The following is a 19,166-nucleotide window of genomic DNA, read 5'->3' as shown; positions in this document are numbered from 1 at the left end:
GGCCCTGGCCGGCTCGACAGCCACAGAGGCCAGGCCACGATTACAGCGAGAGCAATTGACTGTGGGGGAGGAGGGAGGCTGGGGAGGACCAGATCCGATTCGCCAAAAATATCAAATATGCGGGAAGTTGGGAGGTTGGGAAAATAAGAATGCCCTCGCTAGGGGCCAAATGCAGCTCTCTGAAGCTGGCAGCAGACACAGGCCCCCAGTCTTGTGTGACAATCCTGGGCCTGGGGGTGAGGGGCTGAGGGCTACTGACCCCGGGCTCATGGATGCTTCTTGCCGAGGGGGACAGGATGCTTTGGAGGCACAAGAAGAGGCCAAGCCCTCTCCACCAGGGCACAGTGACAGGTGGGGTCCACATTTACCAACGTACCAAGGCGAGGCCATCTACACTGGAGGTCCTGGGCCTCTTGAGGGACAAAGTGTGTCCCCGCTCAGCAGGAGGCCCCCAAAGCTCCTGTGCGGGAGGCCTCATCCTCAAGGTGGCGCTGTTGGGAGTGCTGGGAGTGCTGGGAGATGGGACCTAACTGGGGAGCCATTAGGTCATCGCGGATGTGCCCTTCAAAAAACACTGTGGGATCGTAGGCTCTTCTCCTCCCTGCCTCATTTTTGCCCAGCTAAGGATGGAGCCAGGGTCTGAAGCACAACAGATAAGTGCTCCGGCACTGAGCCCTCCCAGCCTCAGCTACCTCCGCCTGGCCATGTGGGAAGCAGCTTGCTCCCTGCCATTGCCGTTAGGTGCCTCCAGGCCTGTGAGCTGAATAAACCTTTTTCCTTTTAAGTATTTCTCTCAGGCGTTTTGTTATAGAGACAGAATGCAGGAGCCCAGAGGGATGTTTCTTTAGCAGCAGCAGCTAGTCCAGGACCATTTGTGAGACCCTCAGGCTACCTGTAGGGCTTTCTGAAATTTAATCCCACTTCCTATTCCTGGGGTTTGAGCGAGTTGTGGAGGAGGACTGTCCAGCTCTGAAAGCCCCTGGTGGCACCCGTGGGGCAGCTACCTAGGACACAGGACTTTAAACGGATGGCGGCTGGGTTCCAGTGCTGGCGCTGTGGCCGCCCTGCTTGCTTGCAGTCCCTAGTGGGAGCCTGGCTAGGTGGTGTCCAGAGTAGGAAGAGACCCTAAATACAAGGCTCTGCACCAGACTGGTCCTCCCAGCCCTTGGCCCGAGGCTTCTGATTTGGCGCGTGCCCCAGGGCGCAGGCTCGGCCTGACTCTGCTTCTCGAGGTGTCTGGGACCGGCCCAGGCTGCCGCAGGTGCTCAATCACCACTTGCAGAATTGAGTTGGACTGCTGGAGTCCAAGATGACCGCATCTGTGCTTAATTTCCTCCTGGACGGGCCATCTGTATGGGCAGCTGCTGGAGGGGGACTGATGGGGAGCCCTTGCTTACCGCTCCCCTCTGCCTGCCACCTCTCAAAAACCCACCGCAGACTCTCAGGAGCCCTGGATGACTTTTACTTTCCAAATGCCCTGTCAAAACACATTTGCTAGCCGGGCGTGGTGGCGCACGCTTGTAATTTCAGCATTTGGGAGGCTGAGACTGGAGGATTGTGGTTCACTGACAGCCTCAGCTACTTAGTGAGGCCCTCTGCAACTCACCGAGACCCGGTTTCAAAATAAAGAATAAAAAATAGGGCAGGGGGTGTAGCTTGGAGGTCGAATGACCCTGGGTCCCATCCCCAGATCTGCAAAAACAAAACAAAACAAAAAAAAAACACATTTGCTAGTGTGGTGGCACACACTTGTAATCCCAGCATTTGGGAGGCTGAAAAAGGAGGATTGCAGTTTGAAGACAGCCTCAGCTACTACTTAATGAAGCCCTTTGCAACTCATGTGAGACTCTGTTTCAAAATAAAAGAATAAAAAGTAGGGCTGGGGGTGTAGCTCAGAGGTAGAATACCCCTGGGTTCCATCCTCAGTACCGCATAATAATAATAATAATAATAATAATAATAAATAATAATAAACCACATATGTGCTATCACCCAGTGCAGCAGGAAGAGGACATGTCCAGGGAAGACATAGGCTCAGGGAAGACATGGGCCACAAGGTATCCTGAGAAAAGTGGGGTGAGTGAGGGAAGGGTTTGGGTGGGAGGGAGCAGGACTCCCAGGGTCAGCCTGAGCCCCCCTCCTTCCAGTGGGCCAGGCCACACTGCTGCCGGGCTCTCCCTGGCACTGCATGACACATGGGTGGCCCCCAACTCCTGCTCTGCTTGGGCAGGGAGGCAGGCAGAGCAGAGCCCGGCTCTCCCATTCCATAGGTGGGGACCTGGGGTTTAGGGAGGTGCCCCAGGTCTCATGGCAAGCACGAGGCAAGACTAGGGCTCAAGTCCAAATCTGATGGGACTTTTCAGGTCCTCTGGGGGTCCCAGTTATAGTCCTATGACTTTACTTCCTGGCGAGTAGAGCAGGGATTTCCTCTGGATTTCCTCTGAGATTAGGTCCCAGTGGTTTAGAGGAACACCAGAGGCCCGCGGTACCTTCCTGGAAACAGCATCAAGCACCCATTATGCCTCTGGCTGTGGCGTAGGCTGTGCCTTTGCCCTTCCTTGGACCTGGGAGGCCCGTCTGCCCACTACACATGCCCAGTTGTCCCTTTGGCCACCAGCAGCCCCCACTGCCGTCTTCCCACCGAAGCCTGGCAGAGCTTTGGGTTCTGCATCTGTCTCCTTCAGCTCCATGTTCAACGCCCTGCACAGGAGGGAGGCTCTGTGCATGGTGGTACAAGTGGAGAGAAAAAGGAACATCCCTGAGATCTGTTCTGAAGCTGAGGCCCCTCCCTGCTTTGCCCAGGCAGCTGTCACTTTGCCCAAGGAAGGTGTCTGTGACAACACTATCCACCCTTGGTGGACAGTTTGGCTACGAGGTCATCTGTTGCTCTGGACTTTTCCTTTGCTGGAAAACAGCCCCCAAACCCACAGGGAAAAGTCTGAAAGGAGGGGGGTGGTACGAGGGGAAGGGTCTGGGGGCACCAGGGGACACGTTGTGAGTGGCAGATGGTGGCAGATAGCACAGCCCACGGAAAGGTTCAGAAAAGCCAGCTCTAATGCTGTGATCAGCGGAGTTAGGAGCGGCATTGGGCAGAAACCCAATGCCACCCCACCCTCTCTAGGACCACATTCAAATCCCAGGGTTTCCAGCAGAACTGGACCCTGTGAGAGGCAGAGATCGATTACCCTACAAAGAAGAATCAAATCTGCCAGAGTGCTCTGGGGGAGGCTTTTAAGTGGGTCTGCGGCCTTGAAATTACAGCCGGTGTTTGCATTTTTAAACAAATTACCAAAAAAATAAAGGTTTACAGGTGAAACATTTCATTTGGAATGCAAATCTATATTTAAACCTAGTTTCTTTTCCTTTGTTCCCTTTGCTCTGATTTAGCAAATTACTCATAATTTTAATTGTACTTCAATTGCCTGGCAGTTGACAGGCATTTATTTCTACAATGCATCGTATTGACCACCTCCTGCTCTGGGCTTCCTGCAATTAGTTTGTTCTGCTGGGCTTTAAGGGAGACAGCTGATGGACACATATGCCAGGTTCCTTTGGTGCCGCTCTCTGACAGAGCTGCCCAGCAGTGGCCAAGGGGACAGCGCCTGGACTGTGGTAGGCAGGATGCTGGGGCTGTCCCATTCGTGGCCACTTGTTCAGAGGGATGACAAGTCCCAGCCTGAGCGCTAGCTGTCTTTGTGGAAAAGGAGTTTACCTACAGAGAAGATGCTAATTTTCTGGCAGAATTTAGCACAGCACAAAGGACCAATTTTCTTTCAGCTGATAATGTTTATGGACGTTGGGAGATGCAAGCACTTGAGACCTTGAATTTCCATTTTGAATGGTTCTTGCCTCCCAGCACAGTCCTTAATGGAAGTGGGGGCTGAAGCAGGGGGCGTGGAGTACTAGACACCTTATACCTTTGACACCTTCTGTTTCTAGAAGAGACACTGGAGCCAGGCCTGGTCACGGTGGCCTGGACCCTGTACCCCGACACTGGAGTGTAAGCCCTCGGCAGGGCCTTGTGGATGCCTCCTGAGCCTGCAGAGTTAAGCCCTTTCCTCCCCAGCACACCCCTGCTTCAGGGTCCCTGGAAATGCTCTCTTTAGGATGAGTTTCTCAACGGGGAGCACTCAGGTTCTTTCTGTTCCACTCCCCCTTTCTGCTGGATCCCCTCCTAGCCTCTGCTGAGCCAGCAGTGTGCATGGCCATTAAGTGGCCCTCTCAGCTCCCCAAGACCACGTCCAGATCACTGCTCCTCCATACTTTGAACTCTCTCCTACTTTCTGCTGACCTCCTGCTGCATTTGACCTGCCAGTCTCTTTGACAATGTTATCAACCTGAGAAAGAGTCCCATGCCTACATAGGCCACCCTCTCAACCCCCAGCTCCCAGGGCCACTCTTAGGCCAACCAGGCCTTGTCATGGCCCCCTGAACACAGACTATGGCACCCGCCTGCGTCTGCCCCATCCGGTGCCTGCTGCCTCTGGGAGCTCCCCATCCCCCAGCATGACAGGCCCCATCCGTGACCAAGGACCTCCCCGTTAGCCTGAGGCATGAAGCCTGTCAGGTAGCTGTGCCAGCCTGGACAAGCTCCAGCTTCATGGACTCAGCAGCCGCCTCTGTAGCTCCTGGACCCCGGCATCCTAGGCAGATGCCCCCTACTGCAGACTTCAGCACACTGGGCTTCCCGGGGGGCATGGCCTTCCTTGGCAGTTCCTCTGGCATTTGTGTCCTCGATGCATCTCGGTGGTTAGCAAATATTACCCAGGATTGGAAATAAAGACAGGGTGGCGTGTCCTTCCGGGGCCAGTTGGAACACTGTCCAATAGGCCCACCCAGGATGGGTTGGAGCCTGCAGGAGAATGTGCCTGGGTTTGTTTCAATGCTTACTGGAAATTAAACACTCAGACCCTGTGAAAACACACGCAATCCTGTAGATATTTCATCGGTCGTAATCGGCTTCTTTAGAAATGACAACTGCCCCGTGGGGCATTAGTTTCGTATGTTAGGAAGAAGCTGTAGCCCATGGTCTTCTGTCGCAGCCCAGTAAGCAGCACGGCCTCTAACCCTCAGTCAGGGCGGGTTTGCTCTGTGCACACACACTGCTGTCGTGGTTTTAGCGTTTTGGAAATTACACTTTGACAATGTTTTTCCTTCTGGTTTGCTGGCCCAACCAGCCTGTTTCCTGTGCCTCACTCACACACTTGGCACCGTCTGCTCACCACCAGCATCTGGCTGCCCTGGCTGGAGGAGCTAGGGAGTGAGGACCCGCTTTTTAAACACTGAGGGCCCCTGGCTCTTACCTGCCACTGGATCAGAACCGAGGAGGTGGTGTGGGGCGTTGCTGAAACCGACCCTGGAGGCTCTCCTGGAACTAAAGCCAGAGTAAAAAGAAAAGAAAACCCATGTTAGCCTGGCCGGCCCTGAGCTTTCAGGTGCATTTCCGGGGCCAGTTCCTGAAAGGGATCCCTTCTCCTCCCCCTTTGAGATATAGTGCTTTGGGAGTACTCTGCCTAGACCCACCCTAGGGTTCCAGATCTTTGGGGGTGGGTGAACACACAGCATTTTCCAGGTCTTTGGTCAGAGTTACTTCTCTGGAGCAGGATAAATGGTATAGCTGAGATAGGAATTTAGGGATACAGAAAAATAAAAATAAAACGAGTCTCAAAAAAAAAAAAAGTGCCCAGGGACCACTGGAACGCAGAATAAGCAACTCCTCAGCTGCCCAACCTTCCTCCACTGGAAAAAATAACAGGATGTGAGGTCATGCGCATGCGCGGGGTCTGGGAGGCTGGAGCAAAACGGTGATCACACTGACCCCACCTCTAGTCTATACCCCAGCTGCTGCCCTTTTAAATATCAATACCCCCACCAAGGAGTCTACTTTCTTAAGTAAGTCTTCTGGTGCCTGTAAGGTCCTGGGTTTCGGCACCAAAATGTAAGATTGTAGAAATGCAGTGTGCCCCATTTGCATAGAAACACGCCGAGATCTATAATCAGTCTTACGGATATCTTTATTCGTGGGAGAGCGGCCTCCAGCCCCCGCGTGGCCGCGGGGGCCGGTGGCAGGCGGGAGAATGCCTCCCTCCCTCTCCGGGTCCTCTCTGAACTCTGCTCCCCTTCTTCCGGGGCGGGAGGCCTGGTCCCCGGAATCGCAGGCTCCACCTCCTAGCTCTCGGCCCTGCCCCAACCTTACAGTGCCCCTAATGAACTTGTCCTTAAATTCATTTCTGTGAAGTTTTTCAAGAACCTGACTTGTCTTGAGTTCTCTGGGAACTCCTTGGACCTCTTCTGGTGACAACAGAGAGCTCTTGGTTTAAAATCAAACGTGACTGTCAGGAAAGGGGGCTGATGTCTAGTGGTCAGCCAGGAAAAGGGCAGTGGGCTGTGGTCCAGGAAGCCGAGGTCCTGCTCTGGTCTCTAGAGGGACCAGGTGGGCTTGCCCTTTGCTTGTGGCCACGCTCTGCCCTCTGGCATGTGGCCTTATCATCTCCCACATCCTGGTGGCTTCCTTTAACCCCTTTCCTGTGAATCAATGTGGTCCAAATTGGCCTTTCCGTGTCTCCCTGGCTGTAAGGTCCCTGCAGACATATATTCTACATTCATAAATATTCACTGAGCTGAGTAAGATTGAGGGTGTTCCCACAACCCCACTTACACCTGGAAGGGGTGTGGGAAATTCTCCCATTCCTCCTGGCAAATTTTCTCTACCTACCATTCCTCCAAGACTAGGTCTGCTCTGCTCTGGATTCTCCTCTGGACCTGTCAGCTCCTCCTCTCCCCTCCCCTTTTCTTCTCTCCCCCAGCCATGCCCAGCCTGCCCGCTCCCTTCCATCTCACACATCTCCCTCTACCCTCTGAACCACCTGCTGGCCGGTCTTCAAGGGAGGTCTTTATCTAGCTTTCCTTAGCCCCTCACACTGGACAACTACAGGGGCTCTCAACATCCTCAAGCTGGGAGATTGTGCAAGGAAATAAAAATCAGCGTAATAAGGAAATCTTTATCAGTAAACCATCCACATACTCCAAGGACCCTCCCTGTCAAGCCGGTCAGCCTCTACCTGTCAATCTCCAGCCTTGGTCGGAGACAATGGAAGACAAATACAAAGCAAAGGGAAATTGCAAATCTCAGAGCAGGAAGATGCTGAGATAGGTGCATCAAAGGCACTGATTTGAATATCAAAGGATTAAGAAAGGCCCAGGAGCCTGGAGAGTCCCGCCATTGGCTTTTCAGAAATGGTCCATTCCCGGGGGTCACACAGAGGCTGTCTGATCTTGTGCTCAGCCAGGTTTGTCAGAGATAACACAACAATAAAACCAGCTTGTTGTGGGGGCTTCTCTTCTTTATTCTAAGAATTAGACCACAGTTGCACATATTACCTCCGTTGCGTTAAATGTAAGATTAAAATGAAAGCATTTTCAGCTTCGGTTGGCACTTGGATCCAACGCCAACCTTCCCTTGCGGTTTAGTGTGAAGTTGGCCCCCACTTTGAGTGGATTAATTGAAAGGCTTTTTGGCTACACATAGTCTCCATGGATGAAGGGTTTGCTTCTTTTGATTTCCCCTCGACCTGGGAGCACGCTGGGGCTGACTGGGCTCCCCGTGCTCAGGAGAACTGCTGAACCACTGGCCTCAGCACAGGGCTTCTCCCGAGTCTCTGTGATATGTCTCTTCTCCTTCTCCCTCCTCCCATCCTCTACATGACCAGGATCAGGGTGCAGAAAATAGTTTGGGAGAGGTGGCTGGAGCCACAAAGTGGCTTCTGAGGGGTAGGTCAGGCTCCCCCTCCTAGCAGGGTGCAAAAGCAGGAGGCCCGCCCCACTGGGAGTGCTGGCCGCGCAGCAAAGACTGTCTCTGCATGCTGCTGAGAAGTGGAGAAGGGCTCTCCTCTGCTTGGGCTGGTCCCTGAGGTCCTATGTGGGAGGAACTGAACTTCCAGGTTCTAAAAACGAGCAGAACTAAAGACGTGAGGTCACAGGGTGAGCAGGCTAGGAGCTGGTCTATTTGAAAATTGTTCCACTGGTGCGTTAAATGGAAAAGACAGTGCTTTGGGTCGGCCGAGGGAATTGTTATAAAGCACTGCTGGGTGAACTAAGTGCTCATGCCTGGGGCCAGATCAGTGCTGCGGAGCCTGTTACACACTATCCATCCTTCTCCATCCCACAAGCCAGGCCATCACCACACGTCTGATGGAGCTGTCTCCTGGGCTCCCCGCGGCCCTTCAGGATTGGGTCACAGAAAATTACAATGAATCTTCAGGCCCAAAGCCTCTGAGGTCGGACAGGATGAAAAATCCACCTGGCGCTTTGAGGGGCTCTGCCTCTTGTTACTCTTACCTGTGCTGTTCTCAAACCGAGTGCCTCGTGAGTGAGAGAAAACTGAGGAAGCCTCTTAAACCCAGCTACCTGCTGACATTTATTTTTAACGACCCTATCAATTATTCAATTTCTGGGACGCTAATGGATGGTAGGGGCTTTGGAAGCCAATCAAACAAAGTTCCGTTCCATTTGGAAGCCCTTGACGCCGTGATTTACGACCACGGGGGCGTGCAAGAACAAGGAGCTGGCTGTCACTAATGGAATTCCGCTGCTCGCCACCTTCCCTGGTGACCATTCCTTCCTGGCTCCAGCCAAAAGTGGGAATGAGGTAGGAGAGAAGAAATCAAAGACTTAGGGAGAAAGGAAACACAGAGGAACTTTAATATGGAAGCCTGTGGCAAGATCCTCCAGTACCCTTACTCCCCAGCCTGGCCTGTTCATCTCAAGTTTCAGAGAAATTTACAAGTCTAATAACTACCTCGAGCGCTGTTGACTATCCTCCAAGAGGTATCCATTGATCAGACCACAGAGACCACACAAAGCTCTCAAAAGGTGGCCAGATACCCTACCGCGAACTCACAAAATATCTTGAACTGTTAACTATTCAACTTAGGAATAGTTAAGCAGAAGAAATGTCTGTTAGTCAAAGGATGGAAGTCACAGAAAAGAGAGGTCTCCTAGGGCACTGTTAGCGGTCCCTGAACGGCCTAAACAAAAGAGACACCTGTTGATAAGACAGTAAAGACTTCAGCGAGACCAGGGAGATGGTCAAGACACCAGGGAGATGACCACACGGATGTCACCCTCACAGACCTCCTCCCACTCATCCCTCATGAAAGTCTCCTGAGACGAGAAGAGCTGTGCACCCCACATGCATCTCTTTCATTCTGGAAATGGCCCACATTCTCCATTGGATGTATACATCTTGTTTCCTGAGTAAATCTCTATGTCTCTGACTGGCGTGTGCTGAGATGCTTTTCTGTAAGCCAGAGACCAGCCTGTCCTGAGTTTCGTGCCCCTCTCTCTCCCACTGGGAACTCTGCCAGCCCCTATACGGGATCAGCCCTTCTCCATGACCTCTCCCCTCACTAGGAACAAGACTAGGGTGCACTTGAGAGGCTGCAGGGGGAATGGCTGGGGAACTCGCTCACCATCCTGCAGCGTGGTGACCGCCTCCGTCTCGGAACTGAAGTCGCTGTCCCCGATGTCATTGGTGGCCTTCAGGCGCAGCTTGTAGGAGGTGAAAGGCCGCAGCCTGAGTGGAGAGAGACCCGTGACTGGGGGGAACTTTCCCCCCTGCCCACCCACAGTCTGTGAAGTGCAGAGAGAGGGGCAGGTGTCCTCTTGGCCCTGAGAATGCAGGCTCCTTTGCCAGCCCAGGCAGCCAGGCATCTATGGCTGGACCTGGGGCTGTCTGGGGAGCATCCTGTGACACCCTGGATGTGATGCTGGGAGGGAGGACTTCACAGAGGGAGGTCAGCCAGACCATCCAGGTGGGAAGGCCCCGTCACCTCCGTAGGGGGCAGCTGCCCTCTGAGGAACATGGGGCTCTTGGGAGGTAGTTAGATCAGCTCTTGAATGGATCAAAATGAGTGCCCTTCTGGCATGCTCTTCCTCCTTGAGTGCTCCCCAGTGGTCTCTGCCCGCCAACCTGCCTGCTGCACTCACTGTGCTCATGCTGCCCCCGCAAGGCGGCCCCCAACCCCCTCCTTCCTGTTTGCTGGGCTGAGCTCCGGCGCACTCCACAGGCAGCGCTGTGTTTAACCCGCAGGATGGCCTCACAGGCAGAAGACCCACACCCATTCAAAGCCGAGAAAACAGGCCCGGACAGGTCAGTTCTCTTGCATACTGCGGAGGGACTGGCAAACGGCGTGGCTCGGTTTGTAATGCGGAGGGGGTTGTCCTGAAGCGACCTTCCCCGTCACTTTATCCAAGAATGCATCCATGTCAACAGTCCCTATGAAAAATGCCCCGGCCCCCGATGAAGATCTCAGAGCACCTTCATGAGTACTGCTTAGTGCCAACAGGCAGGACCGTGTCTGCCTGCCCTCCCTTCTTCTCTCCCTCCCCCCTCCTTTTCTCTTTCCCTCCTTCTGTCCCTTCCTCCATCTCTCTTGCCCACTAAACCATATCCACATCTGCTAGGTCTCAAATCCAAGCCCCATGCCATGCCTAAGACCAAGACTGAGACTTCTGCCCAACTCCCCGTGCAGGCGACCTCCTGGCTTGGTGCAGGCCTAGCCAGTCCATGGCACAGGCTGGCTGGGAGCCTGGCTGGCCAGCACTCCCTGGATGCCCTCCCTTTACAGTGCTTCCGCGTGGGCAGGAAGGAAAACTGCCTCATCTCTCTTCCCCTCCAGCAGCAGGTGTGCACAGAGTTGTGGCCCCCTATCCCCTCTGCTTCCCAGCCCAGAGAACTTAGAGTCATTCAGGACTCTGGAACCCCTGTCCCCCAAACCCCAGCTGTCTCTAGGTTTCCTTGACCACCAGCCTAAGCCAAACCCCTGCTCACTGGAAAACCCATCCTCACTCCTCAACTGACTCGACCTGTAGGCTGCTCATCTTCAAATGGAGCTGCGGCACCCCCGGCCTGAAGGACCACCATGAGCACACAGCCCTAGTGGGGTTGGCCGGCCCCACTGCTGTCTTGCTCATGAATTTGGTCTGGGAAATGTTTGTTCAGAGAAAGGATTCTGCTTTTTAGAAAACCAACAGCCAACCCTGGCACCGTGGTGCATGCCTGTAATCTCAGCTGCTTGGGAGGCCGAGACAGGAGGGTCACAAGTTCTTGGCCAGCCTGGGCAACTTAGCACAGCCCTGTCTTAAAATAAAAGATAAAATCCAGGGGTGGCGGTGCATGCTTGTAATCCCCGTGCTTGGGAGGCAGAGACAGGAGGATCACACAGGTTCGAAGCCAGCCTCACTGGCTTAAAGAGACCCTGTTTCCAAATAAAAATATAAAATAGGTCTGGGAGTGTAGCCTGGAGGTAGAAGGGTTTCCAGGAATCCCAGTACCACCAAATTAATTAATTAATTAATTAATTAAAATAAAGGATAAAAAGGGCAGAGGACATAGCACTGTGGTAGAGTGTCCATAGGTTCAATCCCCAGTATCAAGAAAAAAGGGAAGAAACACTGTTAACATTTTTTGGAAACTATGATCAGAAAATTTTCCCTTTATTCTGCTTTCTGCTTTGAAGACCTTCCTGCTTGTAATGTGTTTCTCCATCAGCCTCAAGATGGAGAACTCTACCTCGAAGCCCCTGCAACCAATGCTGCTTCTCTGCTCCCAGGTCCCTCCGGGCCTGGCGTTGCCTCTCTGGCCTCAGCTTCTGCTGCTGGAAACAGCAGAGACTGGAGGCCTTTATGGAGACATCTGCAAAGGCCCACAGCTCCAGGTTATGTCTGCTGCGGGTTTCTGGGGGAAATCTTTGTGTAGTTCAAACAAATGACCTGTATCTGTCCCTCGCTTCCTAGAGGTGACTGTGTCAGGTCTCAGTGGTGACCACGTGCCTTTCCTCTGCAACCTCCCAGCCTCGCCACCTTCACCGCCCATGTGTGCACAGGTGCTATAGGTGATGCTCAGAAATATGAACTGTGAAGCCGAGCTGCCTACCTCTAGCTCCCAGTCAGCCTGGATGGCTCACTCTGCCCCCATTTCCTTGTCTGGGGGGTTAATAGCACCCGTAGCATCATGAGGACGATATGAGGATTAAATTCCCTTGAAGCTCCGAGAGGAGAGTTTGGTATATGTTGTTAGAATTCACTTAACATTGGTTGCTGTTATTGTCCATTAGGTAATGCTTAAATAGCTCAACAGGGTCTTCCAAAGTTGCTAAGGCTGGCTTCAAACCTTTGATTCTCCTGCCTCAGCCTCCCAAGTACTGGGATCACAGACTTGTGCTCCCCGAAATCTGAAACAAGCACACTCAGGAAGCATGCTTGCACTGGTATTGCCTCGGACCATTAGCCACAGAGGAGAGTCACCTCCACAGCCGGAGTGTGTTGGGGCTTGGGAGTAGAAGGAAGGGGTGGGTGTGAGGCCATGGCCTAATTCAGGGTTCTTCCCTCAGAGCTTTGTGCTGAGCCTTATCAACAAAATGAGCTCCTATGTTCATTCATTGGTTCCCATTACAATATAAATTGTATGAGTTCTGGACATTTTAAAAGCTATCCACTTTCACTAATTCATCTTGAAGGCACTGCAACTATTTATTAAGAATTCATCATTTGCATCACAAAGAACAAAGAATATCGAACCTATGCATAATATCCTTGGCCAAATACACCTGATTTTTAAATGTCAGTATTCTCAAAAATTATGTGAAAGTAGAAAGAAAGACTCAGATAGGGCCCGGGTGTTTGCTTCAACTGAGTCCCCACCCATTTGACACACTAGTTCCCTTTCGGCCGTGAAGCTTTCTGTGTGGATCCATCCCATGTGTTCCAGAGGGGAGTCGGAGGAAGAGCGGAGCCCACTGCCAGGACACTCTCTATCCTGACGTCCACATGGGCGCTTCTTGTGGGCCTCCCAGTCTCACAGCCTCGGCCATCACCCAGGAGTGGACAATGTCTGACCAGGTCTCAAGCCAGCCTTCTCCCCAAAGGTCTGGACCCATAGTCACTAGATAATAGGCAAGTCACTGGATCAAGATGTCTACCCACTTCCTGTTTTATGGCCACTAACAGATTTCACCAGACTGGTAAAGATAAAATATAGCTGCCAGCCCAGAATTATTAAGCAGAAAGGGAGTGTCTACCCTGTAGCATGTAGAACCCCGCTTCTCAGCACCCTGCCTGAGATGTGTTTTCTAGTGACGGGTGGAAGAGGCATTTGTTCTAGTTCTGGCCCATCAGGGAATTGATGACAGTTTCTTCTCCACTAAATTAAACTGCCTGTCCTGAAATACAACCTCTCCTTTCTAACACCAGGTCCCAAGCATACCATCAGTCTGGTGATCTCAGAAGGCTCCAGAAAAAGCAGTTGGGTCTTTTTTCTTTCTTTTAGTTAGTTACACAAGGGGGTGACGTTATTTATGTCAATGAGCTCGTTGCTAATTAAACTCAGTGCCCAGTGGCTAATTATTAATGCTGGGCACACCTGGATTCTCCCACCTGACCCCCAGGGCCATGGCAGGAGAATTCCAGGGCTCAGGTGGGCAGCACCTGTGGCCAGGAGTGCTCAGGGCTGGAGGGCTGGGAGCTGCAGCTCCCGACCTCCACCGTGTCGCTTAAAGGGTGAGCAGGTACTGACAGGAATCTGTGAGGACAGCCTGACCGTTCCAGAGTGTTCTATTTCTTGCTGCCAGTTTGCTGGTGTCAGTAATGGGGTCAGTCTGTGACTCACAGAACTAAAAGGAACAGCAGGGTCAATGTCCAGGGAACCAAGCTTAGCAATCATCTGGCAGTGGGCCTTTCCCAGGCCACGTGGCTACGCAGGGAGATGGGGCTGAACACTGGCGTTGGGATGGGAATGGACTGCTTTCACTGCATCACAGCCTCTGGTAAGTCAGCAGCCAGGGGACTTTGTGTCCAGAAAGCCTTTAGCCATAGGACACAGAAGTCTGGAGCCAAAGAGCATCCAAGGGGTTACCTCTTGGCTTTGGGAGAAGCTAAGGTGCAGCACATGCATTACGTAAGACATCTCTGCCTCGGCCTCCTCATCTGTAGGATGCACCGAGTGAAGACTCTGGCCTCTCTCTCCCTGGGGCCGTTTTGATTGGCATAGGGAACAACCTATGGGAGTGGTTTTGCAGATGGCAGAGCTGTATGATAGCCCCCATCCCCTATTCATGGTTTTGCTCTCCTGGATTTCAGTCACCAGTAGTTAACCAAGGTCGGAAAATATTAAATGGACAATTCTAGAGATAACAGTTCCTTAACTTTAAATAACATTCACCACAGTCTGTGGTTGAATTGCTCTACGTCACTATAGTTGTGGTTAATATCTCGTGGTGCCTGGCTTACAAAGATCACCATAAGTATGTATGTATAGGAGGAATCACGGAGAAGGGCTTGGCACTATCACAGTTTGGGTCGCCTGCAGAATATCTTGGAGCCTGTGTGCTGTGGACGAGGGGGACCGCTGTATAATGACCGGTGATGGTGGCAATGACAGTAAAGACAGTGATAGAGTCCTGGGCAAAAGCTTCTCCCAGCTGGACCAGATGGGAAACAGAGGCACACGTGCCATCTCCCTTTCCTAAGTAGCTGGAACAGTGCAACTACAGACACGTGGATACGGAGAGCTCAGTAGACCCAGCTTGCCAACATACATGGTGAAACCACTTTGCTTTAAGCAGGAAGCCAGCAGGGACCCGGCCCTCCTGGGAGAGTCTTGGACCGCTCGGCCCTAACCTTGGGGTGGAGTGCAGAGCTGCTGCTCCTGTGACGGGAGTCTGCCCAGACTGAGCAGGCAAGGTGGCCAGGAAGCTGCCTTCCTTCCTGCCTGGGGTGGCCCTGAGGGACATGTTCCAGAGGTCTGGAAGGCTCTGTGTCCCCACTCTGGTCAGCGCCTCCAGGGGCACAGTGCAGGAGACAGTGGCGGTACTGGCACAGCCTGGCCATCACTGCTCTACCACCTGGTGCCCTGGGTGCCCCACTGTCCCCTCTCAGGCGACACCACAACTCAAAAGGCAGGTGGGAGGAGACGCCCAAGGACGCTCCAGTTACCTGCCTGACACACCCAGGGCAAGTAGCAGGAGCCAGGCATGAGCCCCAGGGTTCTGCCCATGATGCCCTGCGACCGCCCTCCCTGCAAGTCACCTCCGCCTCTGTCACACGCCTGGTCTTCAACCAGAGTGCATCTCTCTTCTCTTTAGGTCCTACTATTGTTGGATGGAAGAAAGCGACGGAGCCACACTCTAACCTGGCTCTCATCTCAAAGCCAGGGCTGGGGTCCCCAGGCAGGACAGGGATCCCTGAGGGTGGGGTGCCAAGGGCGTCACCTCAGACCTGCTGCCTCTCTGTGGCCTGGCGGGGCACCCCGGGAGGCCCTGCGCCCGTCCCCTGGCTGGGCCAGGGCTCCTGGATGGCAAGCGGATCTCTTGATGGCTTTTACCTGCAGACAAGCTCTCTCCTTGCTATTTCCCAGTGGGAGTCGGAGAGCGAATGTGTGCTGCGAGACTTCCTGCACCCTGCGCTGTCTGGAAACCATCCTCGCCCCCTCCTCTGCGTGCCGGTGAGGGCTTGAGAATCTTCGGGACTGAGGGTCTTATCAGGAGGAGTGCCTCCCCATGCCTGGGCGCCTACAGTGGGGTGAGGGTGCCAGAGCCTGAGCTCCTCCCAGACTCCGCTGGCCAGGGGTGGTTAATTTAACCTCTCAGCCTGTTTCCTGCACTGCAAGGTGGCCCTGACCCCTGTAAGAGAGCACTCATGCGGACTTGACAGCCCGCACACCCAATGGGGCAGTCCTCACCTCGTTCCCTGGCCCCTCCCATCCCCATCGGCCATCACTAATGGAGGAGTTAGTGCTTGGGGAGCATCTCTCCCCCTTGCCGATTCCAGGTGAAACCTCAGGGAAGGAACTTTTCTCTGGCCCTTTCACCAGCCACCCGCCCTTCCCCTGCAGTGCCCCTCAAGGGACTGGGACCCGCGAGCCCTCACGTCCAGGCTCACCCCATCATCCACGCCTCGCAGTCCCAGGGGGTGTGTGAACAGCTATGTAGTGCATTCCTGGAAGGAAGGCCTGGGACAAGATTCTAGGAGTCAGGGATTTGGGAGTCCCTGGCATCGGGGAGTGTGGTAGGCATGGGGTGTCTCCTCGGCTACATGAACTCCTGGGAGGAGGCCGGGGCAGGCCTCAGCTGCCCAGGGAATGTCCCGGTTCCCTCATTACCTTTCCACCGCGCAGGCCATGGCCTCGTGGCTGACGGAGGAGGAGTAGGTCTGCCACTCTCCCCTGGGCAGCTCTCGCACCTGCACGGTGAAGTATCGGATAGGGGAGGCTCCATCACTACCTGGGACCCATTGGAGCCGGAGGCTGCGCGCTGTCACTTCCGCCTGGGGCACCAGGAGCTCTCTGGGGGGCGCCGGCCGCTCTGTAACCAAAGGAGGACAGATTGCATGAGAGCCGGCCTCTTACCCTTCCCTGCTGCCTGCTCCCCTCACCGCGTTCCCTGCACCTGCGTTTGCAGTGAGAAGATGGGTGCAGGGTGCACAGGGCCAGGCCTGGCCTCGAGTGGGCCTCGTCTGCCTGTCACCATGTCCCCACACCCCCATCACTTTCAACAGAGAAATTCCACAGAGGGAGGAATAATTGTTTAATTGTTTATCATGAAGATTATTGATTCTGATTAAAATGTGTGGCGTGTAATAAAGCAGCAATTGATTGTCGGCCAGGCAGTGATGGGTCTATGAGAAGCGCTTCGATCTAGCTTAATCAGCAGTCCTTTCCTCAGGCTGCACCTCACCGCCTGACTCCTCCCGACCTCAATGGCACGGTCCCTCCGCTGCTCTGTGGCCTCCCTCCTGACAGACACACTACCAACTGAAAAGTCTGCTCTCCTCACTGAACCCTGGACAAAGACCTGAGAACCTGGTGGAAAATCTAAATTCTCCTGTAATTCCAGGACTTGGGAGGCTGAGACAGGAGGATCATAAGTTTAAGGGTAGTCTCAGCAACGTAGTGATGCCCTCGGCAAATTAGCAAGACAATGAAAAATAAAAAGGTCTGGGGTGTGGCTCAAAGGTAAATACCTCTATAATGCCCCCCCCACACACACACATAATCTAAACTATCTGAGTCCCAGAAGCAGATGGGACCAGGGTCTCAGCAGGCCAGTGTGGACCAGGAGAAGGGTGTTCATGTGAGGATGTCCATTCGGCTCTGTCAAACCTTTAGCAAACCTCTCTCCCAGCCTACACTTTGGGAAGTGCTGGGCATTCCTAGGGAGTGGTACTGCATGGAGGAAAAAGGCAAGAATCAAAGGGCAGCAGCCTTTGGGCCACTGGGCAGAGGAGCCGGCGCCTCAGCTTCACTCCCCAGCAATGAGGACCCTCAGGACCAGCTGCAGCCCCAGGTCCCAGGGGTCCCCCGGTCTGTCTTCAAGGGCCTGTACCTGCACCCCAGCCCAGGGGAGGAGCTCAGCCGGCGCTGAGAAAATGTGGGCATAAACATACACATCAAGGAAGAGGGTCAACATGTTTGCTTTGATAAGGTCATTAACATTTCCCTCAAACATTGGAGAGCACTTTGTGCTGATAACAGAGGTGGTGCAAAGTGGGCTGGAGGTGGTCCTTTGTGGGGACACCGAGTGTGAGCCGCCTTCCCCACCACCTGCTTCACATTTTGAAGAAGCTCGGTCCTCTAGGAGACTCGAGGCTCCCGTTCCTCCAACTGACCATGCCAAGAGCCGAGGAGGGATGGCACGTGGGAGAACGGGCGTGACTGAGTGCCTCGGCGGCTCCCAGAGGGGTGTCCTGTCCATCCCCATCACTGGGACTGGCCGGCCAGTGACCGCTGCTAGTTAAGGTTACTCGAATTGACAAGCCTCCCCTGGGAGCTGCAGAGCCCCTGGGAGATCTCCGTTACCTGAAGGTGAAACTGCAGGGGTGGAGTCAAGGTTGACCCGCTTGTGCCAACCAGGGAGGAGTGCCAGCTCTGTCCCCAACTTGGCCACAGTGCAGCCAGACTGCTGCTCAAAGTTCAAGAACCGGCATCATGCAAGTCCGTGGCATTCCCATGGGGACCTGGCCCAGGGAGGTGCTGCCTAGGGTCCTGGGAGAGGGGGAGGACAAGCCAGTTAAGGGGAGGAGCAAGTGTCTTCCTCAGGAGCCCAGTGGACCGGGTTCTGAGGCCTGGGAGGCTCAGAGAGAGGAGGCCGGAGCAGGCTTCGGCCCTGGGAAGCAGGGGAGGAGTCTGGACTCCAGCCAGCACAGGCAGCGAGGTAGTGAGCACTGACGCTGGGGGGTGGCAGGAACCACTGTAAGTTCAGGGTGTGAGGAGCGAGGCCTGGTCTGCTGATGTCACAGATGCACCGGTTTGGACTGAAAACGAAAGCCTCCTTTTCCTCGGCACCTGTTCTGTTCTGCAAGTGTGGGCGGGGGACGGGGGACCGCAGCAACACATGGCCAGCACAGCAGGCCTTGGAACAGTGTGGCCTTCAATCGAGTGACCACTTAGCGACCTCGTGGGCAAGGCCTCGGAGCACCTTTGTGAGATCTAGAGACGGGGTGGCAGTGGCAAGGCCCAACAGGGTGCCCAGGACCTGGCTGGGCTCAACCAACATGGCACCTTGCTCTCCTTCTGCCCTTCTACGTGGGAGGCCAGAGTCATTTGCAAGCGCTTTGAGTTCCACTCCTCGCTCCTTGACACTGTCCAGTTCAGCTTGTGTAATAAAAACAGTGTGGCCATTGCACAGTCCCATTAATCGGTACTTGTGCCAGCCCCCTGGAGCTCTGAGGATAACGCCTGCAGCCTCTGGGGTGTTGGGGCAAAGGGAAGGCAGCCTTCCACCACACCTCCTGTGTTAGAACCACGCAGAGAGGGGAAAGAATTTGCCTCCTGCTGGAGCTGCAGAGCCGTGTGCTTCTCCTGTGTTCATGTCCCCAACCTCTGGGGCTGGCCGTGACCTCAGCCTCGGAGCTGGGGCCACAGCTCTGAGGTGAGGGGCCGTGGCACCGGCCCTGGGGCTGCTGTGGCCAGTTCTAGAATGAGACCGAGGATGATAGCTGGAGCCCAAAGACACGGGAGCCTACCACGGACTTCCCTGGTAAGAGCAGGCCCGCCTGATCTCAGCTCTACAGCTGTGTGAACTGGGCAAATCAGTAAGTCTGTTCAACTCTCCTCTTCTGTGAGATTAGAGTGAACACGGGGCTCTGTCCTATGCAGCAGGGGAATAAACCAA

General features: G+C 54.1%; 1 protein-coding gene across 1 annotated transcript in view; it reads right to left on the bottom strand.

The window, feature by feature from the left end:
* The window catches only part of SDK1 (sidekick cell adhesion molecule 1), a gene marked incomplete at both ends in the record, with an annotated part of 886,211 nt that overhangs the window by 79,408 nt on the left and 787,637 nt on the right, over positions 1-19,166 (bottom strand). Inside the window, 3 exons of the mRNA XM_080702238.1 lie at positions 5,304-5,374; positions 9,471-9,574; positions 16,157-16,358. Of these exons, the coding sequence (XP_080558364.1) occupies positions 5,304-5,374; positions 9,471-9,574; positions 16,157-16,358 (377 nt within the window). The remainder of the gene's footprint in view (positions 1-5,303; positions 5,375-9,470; positions 9,575-16,156; positions 16,359-19,166) is intronic.

This window comes from Muscardinus avellanarius (assembly GCF_963383645.1).
Source record: "Muscardinus avellanarius genome assembly, chromosome: 10".
Classification (NCBI taxonomy): domain Eukaryota; kingdom Metazoa; phylum Chordata; class Mammalia; order Rodentia; family Gliridae; genus Muscardinus; species Muscardinus avellanarius.
This window is presented reverse-complemented; position numbering and strand designations above follow the sequence as displayed.